This window comes from Physeter macrocephalus, chromosome 2, assembly GCF_002837175.3.
Source record: "Physeter macrocephalus isolate SW-GA chromosome 2, ASM283717v5, whole genome shotgun sequence".
Taxonomy (NCBI): Eukaryota; Metazoa; Chordata; class Mammalia; order Artiodactyla; family Physeteridae; genus Physeter; species Physeter macrocephalus.
This window is the reverse complement of record NC_041215.1, coordinates 22,957,037-22,966,904: the sequence shown is the minus strand read 5'-3', so window position 1 is coordinate 22,966,904 and position 9,868 is coordinate 22,957,037. Positions and strand designations below refer to the sequence as shown.

Below are 9,868 nucleotides of genomic sequence, written 5' to 3'. Positions count from 1 at the left end.
GCCAGTCCTGCCTCAGGCCTTCCCCCTGGCCTGGTGTCCTTCCTCCCCCGCCCCGTCACTCCCACGGCCTCGGGGCAGGAGCACGGTAGGTACTTGGGGAGTGTTCCCCACACGAATGAAAGAATGAAGAGCGGGGTGGGTGGGCGAGTGGGTGGTGGGCGGGCCCTGACCCAGCCCCTCCCCGCAGGCGTCTTCTTCGAGATGCGCTCGATCCGCGTGGGCGTCGTGGTGCTCAAGGCCATGAACACCGGCTTTTACGTGGCGATGAACCGCTGCGGCCGCCTCTCCAGATCGGTGAGTGCAAGTGCGCGGGGCGGGCTGGGGTGGGGGGGGCGCGCCCGGTGGGGGCGTGTCCAGGGGCGTGTCCAGGGCCGCTCACAGCCCACCCCGCAGTGGGTCTGCGCTACGTTCCGGGAGCGCATCGAGGAGAACGGCGACAACACCTACGAGTATGTGCGCTGGCGCCACCGCGGGCCGGCCCATATTCCTGGCGTTGGACGGGCGGGGGGCCCCGAGGCGCGGGGTCCGCACGCAGCGACACCACCCGTCCACGCACTTCCTGCCCGTCCTGGTCTCCTGAGGCCCAGGATCCATGAGTGACGGCTGGACCGAGATTCCAGGAGGCGCGTGAGCCGGGCGGGCGGCTGAAGACCGAGGCCGGGGAAGGCCCGGTCCGGACGAGCCCGTGTCTGGTTACTCACTGGTTTCTCATGCGTTGAGCGCCTGCTGTGCTGGGCACTGGGGACACCGCCAGACCCCACAGACGCGGCCGGCCCTCAGGAAGCCCCTGAGTCTGAGGGGACACTGAGCTGAGCAGGGGCCAGAGGAGTCCAGTCACAAGCTGGGGGGCAGGGAGGCTTCGACAAAAGCACCTGCCAGGCTGGAGACGGGGACTCGGCCACCACGCGGGGGCCAGGTCTGGGAGGGCTCTCCAGGCCGGGCACAGCCAAGCAAAGGCTCGGACCTGGGAACTCACTGGGGTGCCTGAGGCAGCGAGGAGGTGAGGGAGGCTGGGGGACACCGACCCGCCACAGACTGGCAGGGCCTGGTCCTGGGCCTCCGAGCACGTGTCAACTCACGGGGCAGAGGGGACTTCGCAGGTGGGATTAAGTTAAGGCCTCTGAGACAGGGACGACCCTGGATTCCCCGAGGGGCCAAGCGTCATCCCAGGGTCCTTATAAGAGGGAGGCGGGAGGGTCAGAGGCAGAGAGAGACGGGAGAGGCTGCGCTGCTGGCTGTGAGGATGCAGGAGGGGCCGGGGCCTCGAGCCAGGAATGCGGCGCCTCTAGAAGCTGGAAAAGGCAGAACCGATGCTGCCCTGGAGCCTCCGGAAGGACCCGCCCTGCCCACGCCTGCATTTAGCCCCTAAGATGCAAATTGTGACCCCAGGACTGAGATGATAAGCGTGTTGTTTTAAACCATCAAGTTTTGGTGACTTGTCACAGCTGCCCTTGGAGACGCGAACACGGTGTCCTCAGAGCCCCTCAGATCCGGCAGGGTACACAGGCTGGGGTGGGGGTGGGGCACGATCAGCCTCCTGGGGGTTGATCGTCCTCCGAGGGGCAGGAGTGGAGCCAAGAGGGTGCGGGGGAGGCTCCCACCCCTCCCAGCAGCCACCTTCCACTTCAGAGACGGAAGACCAGTATGGGGGGCACTTCCCAGGGCGCAGGCTGGACACTCACCGGCCGAGGCAGCCATGTGACCCTGACGGGGGACAGCCTGTGGATGACACGCCAGCTGCCGGGGGCTCGGCCGGCTCACCTTCCCGGCCAGGGGCTGTGCCCCCCCGACGCACACAAGTAACACACCAACCACCTGCTTTTCTTTCTAAGTAGATGTATTTTTAAATAGCTTTCAAGATACACGTATTTTCTCCTTTAAAAAACGTCTGTCAGAGCAGTTTCGTCCTCGTTTTGCTGGTCATCCTGGTGGTCCCGGGCCCCCGAGCTTGGGGTGGGGCGCAACGGCCTGTCCACGCGGTTGGGACCCCAGCCGAGCGACCCCACCCTGTCTCTCCACAGATCATGCAGGGCCGCGAGTGAGCTCAAACGTCCATTTATTTCAAAGCGGTAATAATTTAAAATTATAAAAACCTTTCTGCCGTCGAACACGTAGAGGGTGAGGTCAGAGACAAACAGGAAGGGAGTCAGACGCCCCGGGTGGCATATGCCCAGCCCGGCCCGTCCCTGGGGAGGCCGGGCTCCCTCCGCAGCCAGGAGGGGCGGGTCCTCCAAGCCTGTGCCGCAGTGGGCCCGGCGGCACCGCAGTCCGTGCGCGCGAGGGGTGCAGGGGGGCTTCAGCGTCCGCAGTCCCGGCCCGCGGCCCGGTGCTCGCCCTGGGGGCCGGCCGGGACGCTCAGGAGCTGCTGGCCGGGTTCTCGTTACCGGGTGAGCTGGAGGAGGAGGACGAGGAGGAGGAGAAGCTCACGCCCGCCAGGCCCGGGGGGTCGGTGGCCGTGTTCTGTCCTGTGAGGCTTTTTCGGCAGACGGGGCAGCTGTCGTGCTTTGCGGGGACAGAGGGGAGAGGGGAGCCGTTCAGAGGCGGGCAGGGCGGGGAGGGTCCCAGGCCGGCCCGCCGCTCACCTGCTCCAGCCAGGGCACGATGCAGCCGTCGTGGAAGAGGTGGTTGCAGGGCAGCTGCCGCACGCGCTCGCCCAACCCGTAGTCGTCCTTGCACACGGGGCACTCCAGCCCGGAGCCTGTGGGAGCGGGCAGGCCGTGGGGCTCTCAAGGGGGCCTCCCTGCAGCCCCCGCCAAAGGTGTCCCAGGGGATGGAGGGCACACTGGCCTCCAGATCACCGAGAAGGCTGGGCACGCACGCGTACCTACGTGCTCCTCGGTCACGGGGATGGTGGGGAGGGCCTGGATTTTCTCTTTGTCTGCGGGCGGGGGACCCGTGTTTTCAAACTGATTGAGGAGCTGAAAGACAAGAGGCCAGAGTGCCGGGAGCTTGTTGGCGGGCGGGCAGGACCCTCGCCCCACGGGGCTCTGAAATGCTAGGCTGGGTTACCTGCAAAAGCACCGAGGCCCCGTTTGTCCTGGCCCGACCCCCTTGGGGGTCAAAGGTCAGCTGCCCCCAGGAGGCCCAGCCCCGGGCTTCTGCCCACTCTTCTGCTCATCTAGTGAGCGTCACTTCACAGCTGGGGCCGGCAGGCACCTCCCAGGGCCGAGGCACCTCCCTGAATCCTCGCACGGCTACAACCAGGGGACCGGGCGCCAGTGACAACACTCAGTGGAAGGCCCCAAGGTGGTTACGTCCCCACCTCACAAGCGCCACCAGGGACGTGGACGTGGGAGACAACACCCCGTCCTCCAGGGAGCGTGGGCCTGTAGAGTCATCGTGCCCAGTGCCAGCCCCAGGGAGGCCCCTGTACCTGCGTGATGATCGCATCCAGGCCGTTGGCCCCCCAGGCGTAGTCCATTGGGTTTGAATGCAGGACGCCCCTGGGCAAAGAAGTCTGGGGTTCAAGTGGCAGAGGGGCCAGACAGGGTGCAGGGGGACCCCCCCACCTACTCACCAGGGGCCCAGGCCCAGGTTGGGGATGGTGGCCGGGGTGATGATGCCGTTGACCAGCTGCTGGATGATCCTGGAACAGAGAGGCCAGGCCCAAGGTTAGCGCCCTCCAGGGAGGGGCCAGCGTCAAGGGGCTGGCTTTTCAACTGGTAATAATAAGAACCAAACACGAAAGGCGCCCAAAGGCAGGGTCTCCTTGAGGCCAGCATGGCGCCCGTCAATGCACGACTGCATCCAACTCTCATTTTGCAACCTGGGGAAAGCACCGTGGGGGATCCCAGGGGCTCGAGGAACCGTGGGGTCAGCCCGGCTGTTTGTGGCAGCCCTGAAACGTGCTGGCTGAGGTCACAGTGAGCCAGGCTGTGTCCTGAGCTGGACAGGCCTCGGCCTACCTGCAGTCAAGTTCCATGTACAAAGACCCACGAAAGCTCAGCCCCGTCTCCTGCAGGGCTGGGATGGGCCTACTAGGTCCTCCTGTCCTCACGACCCCGCACATGGGAGGGGCAGGGACACTGGACACCGCACACCGCTGCTCGCCTGCACCCGGGACGGCTCGTCTGGGCGTGGACCAGCGCATCTAAGCAGATGAAGATGCCCAAGGGGCGGAGGCCCCTCTGAGAAGGACGATGCGGGGTGGGGGGGCAGGCAGGCGGTGGGCACACAGCTCCTCGGGCCAGCCAGACCCACCAGGGAACCGCCCTGCCCAGGGGACGGCCCCTGAGCCAGCACCCACACCTCCGTGCCCACAGAACCTCCTGGAAGGATAGCTGGCTGCTTTGCCCGAGCGGGGTGGGGCGGGCTCGAAGCCCCGAGCGTCCCGCCCGCGGCCGCCCCCGGGCCCCCTCACCCTTCCAGCGTGGGGACGCCTTCGTGCCGGCCGGTGGTCCGCCTCGCGGTGAGGCGGGCGCGGGGCTGCCGGGCGCCGTACCGGTGCCGGGAGTGCTGCTCTCTCTCCCGCCGGCTCTCGGGGTCCCTGCTGTCGTCGGCCTGTGCCCCAGGGGGGAAGGTGGGAATCTCGAAGCTGTCGTCAAAGATGCCGAAAGCAAAGTGCCCGTAGCCCTGCGGCAGCGTGAACAGGGGCTGGTCCACGTTCTGCGGAGAGGAGGGCCGTGACCGCGTGGATGGGGGCGCAGAGGGGGTGGGGGCAGGGAGAGAGGACACCGCTCACCGCTCACCTCGAACGGCTGCCGGCTCTGGTCCGCGGGGGCTGTGGAGGGGGCCGAGCCGTTCTCTGCACTCCTAGGAGGACAGGCGCCGTCAGCAGCGGGACAAAGGCGGAACACCCCCCCCCACCCCGCCCGGTACCCATGGGCCTCAGGCCGCCTTCCGCAGCCCCTGCCCAGGGCCCGAGGCAGGAGGCTGAGGAACCTAAGGGTGGAGGTCCAGCCGCCGGCCCTCATCACGGCCCCCCCGTCCCCCTACCAGGTTCGGCCAGCGCACCCTTGGGCCGAGGGTCTGTGCCGGGGGCAGCCTTACCTGGTCTCTTCTGGAAGCTCCTCGATAAAGCCAGACTCGCATCTTGGGCAGATGTAATCCTGCGGGAGGAGAGGGCAGCGAGCATGATCTCTGGGCTGCGGTAGGGTCAGGATGGGCGTCATCTCAAGGCCCTGGGAATGAACCCGCCAGGTCCGGGGCCGCCCCAGGCAGGGCTGGCGCACAGACGCCCTTGCCCGTGGCTACAGCCTCCGATGCTCCCCTCGCAGGTGGGCTCCAAGCTCCCTGGTGGCCTCCTCGACCTCCCATGTCCCCGAGTCCATCAGCCGGTGCTCCCCACAGTGACAGAAGTCACAGTTTTGGGGCCTCCATCAGCCGCATCCATCAACAAGCTAGTTAACATGGGTCCAGCGAACTCTCCCAACTTGGGGGACACGAGAATGTTCTGTGACACCCTCACCCACACACGCACAAAAAGGAGGGCTGGGAGAGTGACTAGCGGGGCTCCAGGACTATCTGGGCCTCGGAGCAGATCCGCTCCCAGGAAGGTGGCCACCGAGGGTGGGAGGCACCACCCAGGCAGAGGGACCGGCCTGTGGGAACATTCTGGCAGCCCCAGCACGCAGCCCATGACACCAGGCTGGAGCTCGACTCCACCCACACCGGCCACCGGCCCTCCCCGCCCTCACTTCCCCCAGGCCAGACAGCCAGCGGGCAGAGACCATGATGATCCAAGGGAGCGGAGAGGGGGACCCGCCCCAGGGATGGCAAGACGTCTGAGCACCAAAGCGCCACTCAGGCCCAGAACCGGGCCCAGGCCACACGTGTCCCAAAGCCATGCAAACAGGGAGCTGAGCCGCGAGCATGAGGTGCCTCCACCCGAGGCCACCTGGGTACCCACGGGGAGGGGCGCGGTTCCTGGGAGCAGAAGGCACCGCTGGCCTTGCCACCCTCTGCGGGGAGCGACGCCGGGGTGCAGCGGGCATGGCCCACCCTGCGGACGGCGGGACCAACACGGTGCATACCGTGTCCCCCCACCTGCCCCGCTCCAGAAAGCAAAGGGAGGTCGAGGATCAGAGGACACTGTCTGAGCCACGGGGAGGGCGGCTGGAGCTGCACAGGTGATGGGGACTTGTATCCACAATACCTACAGAACTCTCACAATTCAACAACAAAAAGACAAACACCCTGGTTAAAAAACGGCCGGAGAGAATGGTGGTGTGATGAATTGGAAGACTGGGATTGACATACATACACTAATATGTATAAAATGGATAACTAATAAGAACCTGCTGCATAAAAAATATAAAATTCAAAACTTAAAAAAAAAAACAAAAAAACCAGACAGAGGATCAGAACAGACGTTTCTCCCAAGAGAGACAAGTGGTAACAAGCCAAGAACAGACACACAACACAGGCAACAGGGTAACGCAACCCGAAACCAGCGGGACACACTTCACACCCACCCAGACAGCTGGACCCACAAAGCCAGCAGGGACCAGTGTGGGGAGGAGGTGGAGAAATCGGAAACACTACACGGCCGGTGGGGGCGTGAAACAGGGCAGCGTCCTCGGAAAATAGTCACAGTCACCCCACGACCCCGATTCCACTGCCAGGCGCCCACCAGGGGCAACGGAGACACACGTCCACAGCAGCCAAAGGTGGACACAACCTAAGTGTCCACCAGCGGATGACGGATAAACACCACATGGTCCCTCCCCACACGGGAGCATCACGCAGCCACGTAAAGGGGTGAAACCTCGACGCTCACGACCACGTGGACGGACCCTGAGAACACGACGCTCAGTGAGAGACGCCAGACACAGAAGGACGCACAGGGTGTGATTCCACTGATGGGAAACGTCCAGGACAGGCAGATCCACAGACACAGAGAGTGGACTAGTGGCTGTCAGGGGCTGGGGTGACAGCTGATGGGCACAGGGCTTGTTTGCGGTGACGGAATGTTCTGGACTTGGACAGAGGTGACTGCTGGCTTCAGGACTCTGAGTGGACTGAACACACCGACGTGCACGCTTTAAGTGGGTGGAGTGTATCGCAGTAACGCTGAGCCAGAAACGACAGGGATGGCAGCGCTCTGACCTCCTGAGCAGGGGCGAGGGGCCCAGGGGAGGCTCCCCTACACAGTGAGTGGCCACGACAGTTGTCACTGGCGTGGGATTTACAGGGCCGGCGGGGGCATCACTCAGGGGCTCCTCCTAAGGCCCCCCAGCCGGCCCTCAGCCTGTTGTTTATTTCAACGTTTCACAGGGTGCAAAACGTGACCACAGGAGGCTTTGTGATGGGTGACCCGGTGAACAGGGTTCTCACCCGCTCCGGGAGCCCCCGGGGAGAGAGCAATGGACACAGGCAAACGTGGCTGCAGGTGAGTCTGTGATGACCGAGGTTAGGAAGCTGGGAACCAGACGGCCCCTGAACACAAGCTCGCAGGCAAGCTGGGACTCTGGCCTGCCCACACCACCAGGGTCTGACCCGGGTCAGCAAGCAGGTCCAGAACCTCACTGGAGCCTGGCAGAACCCCCGTGAGAAGCATCTCTCTCTCTCCTGGGGACCCTGCCTGCCCCAGGCCCGCACCCTGCCCCGGGGCGAGCCTGGAAGAGCTAGGGCGGGGCTGGCGCCACATCCTGCTGGAGATCGGGCACCCCGTCTTCCACTCGAGGCTCGCCACTGCTCCTGGGTGCCTGAGAGCCTGTCACCTCGCCATTCTCTGGGGTCCCTGTGTCTCCCTGAGCCCAGGCGCTCCCCACCTCACCTTGCAGCCCCAGAACAACCCAGCCCGCCCACGCCCACTCCCAGCTCCGCCCATCTCTGGGCCTCTGCCATCCCCTGTCCCCTGTGTCCCCTCGACCCGAGCAGATATCTACCTGGCTTGCTCCCTCTCGGAAGCGGGGTCTGCTCAAACATCACCTCCCGGCTGCAAGCCTCGGTCTCCCCATCTGCAAACGGAGGGTGGCCTCAACCCCAGGCTCTGGAATCCGGCAGCCGCGGCCGTCCTGCGGCTCAGTGCTGGCTGTGGTCAGGCCCTGCTCCGCGCCCTCCACCCTCGGAGAGCCCCACGCCCTGAGACTGAGTGGCCCGGCTGAGCAGTGCTCGCCCCGCACCCAGGGACTCAGGCAGGGCCCGGGCTCTGCTCGCAGGCAGTGGGGAAGGCCCAGACGCTGGTCTTCCAATGCTCTCCTCCAAGGGCGTGTCCCTGAGATTTTTATTACATCACTGTGTAATAAAAGCGGTGGAAACCCTGGGATGGAGTGCTCACCCCCCCCACAGGGCAGGGCCTGTCTCCCTCGGCAGGACCCTAGTTCGTGAGCACCTGTTCCTAGCCGAAGACTCCTCGTCTTGAGGAGACGGCCGGCAAGGGGGCCATCCTGTCATCATCACCACGGCAACAGCAGCCGACAGGCAGACGGCGAGACAGCGAGCACTACATTTACTGAGCGTTTGCTCGGCCAGCTGGGGCCCTCAGAGACAGGCCTCACCCTTCACGCGCCCCTTCACACCACGTGCAGACCCAGGGTCCCCGGCCAGGCGCGTGTGGTGAAGCCAGGGACACTGTGGGGGGAGCTGGAGAGACGCTGGCCTTGGCGGGCCCAGGGCCCCCAGAAAGGGTTGGGGCGCAGAGCTGCCGGGGGTATGTGAGCTCAGGTCCAGACACAGACGTGACGAGACTCCCCACGCCCCTGCAGCCCCTCGTGCTCCCAGCCTGGGCTCACCAGCCCACAGACCCCAGGGGCAACCCTCCTCAGATGTCACTGGGCCCAGGGGCCCACCCAGACCCCGTGGGCAAGTGCCCCCCCCCCCCCGCAGCACTCTCTTGTGCGTCTTAGCAGCTGCCCCGCAAAGCGCATTCACGCCCCTCTGTCCCCTCCAGCGTCTGTGAGCCCCACGCATGCTGCTGAATGCCGGGGTGCAGCACCGTCCCGGGGCCTCGCATCACCTGGGGCCCGCTGAGTGCCGGCAATCTCCCATCGACGTGACACGCGGGTCCACCCTGCCGGGGGTGCGCCTCACTTCAGCCTCCGATGGCGCCAGGAGGCTTGGAGGTGCAGCCGGGGAGCCCCACAGTGTGGCTCTGTCTGGTGCCCCTCGTCCAGCCACCCCTCCGGGGCTCAGCCGCCTGCTGCACCCCCTGGGCCCAGGGGCCCACCCAGACCGCGTGGGCAAGTGCCCCCCCCCCCGCAGCACTCTCTTGTGCGTCTTAGCAGCTGCCCCGCAAAGCGCATTCACGCCCCTCTGTCCCCTCCAGCGTCTGTGAGCCCCACGCATGCTGCTGAATGCCGGGGTGCAGCACCGTCCCGGGGCCTCGCATCACCTGGGGCCCGCTGAGTGCCGGCAATCTCCCATCGACGTGACACGCGGGTCCACCCTGCCGGGGGTGCGCCTCACTTCAGCCTCCGATGGCGCCAGGAGGCTTGGAGGTGCAGCCGGGGAGCCCCACAGTGTGGCTCTGTCTGGTGCCCCTCGTCCAGCCACCCCTCCGGGGCTCAGCCGCCTGCTGCACCCCCAGACTCCCGCCCTGCACCGCACCGGCTGTCTCTGGAGCAGCCGTTGGGTCGGCCCCATGGGGCAGCCCTCATCTCTGGGCCCCTGGGTCTCAACTCCGGGCCCGGGGCTGAGCCTCCCTGGGCCTCGGCGGCAGCGGGGGAATTGGGCGTCCTTGGCAGCTGCACAGCACGCCGCCGGGCGGGCGGGAGCCCAGCCTGCTGCTCCCCAGCGGCTCTGTGTGGAGGACAAGGTGCGGGCGCGTAAAGCTGGGGACACACACGGGCCTTCTCTCCTCACCCCGATGGCCCTCCAAGGCAGCTGCCAGGTCCTGTCCCCGTCCTCCGACCCTGCTCAGGGACACTTCTGAGAGGAAGGCAGGGGCCATCCACAGGACAGCAGGCCTCAACAAGGCCACCCGTGG

At 65.8% G+C, this 9,868-nt stretch overlaps 1 protein-coding gene across 1 annotated transcript; it reads right to left on the bottom strand.

Moving 5' to 3' along the window:
• Positions 1 to 2,039: 2,039 nt before the first annotated feature.
• Positions 2,040 to 7,865, bottom strand: RNF126 (ring finger protein 126; the record flags this gene model as incomplete). Its single annotated transcript, XM_028496680.1, has 9 exons — positions 2,040 to 2,502; positions 2,583 to 2,698; positions 2,825 to 2,918; positions 3,374 to 3,443; positions 3,518 to 3,586; positions 4,361 to 4,605; positions 4,689 to 4,752; positions 4,990 to 5,048; positions 7,830 to 7,865. Coding segments are annotated over 9 exons (900 nt in total), but the record flags the coding sequence as incomplete, so codon positions are not given.
• Between the last annotated feature and the right edge of the window lie 2,003 nt (positions 7,866 to 9,868).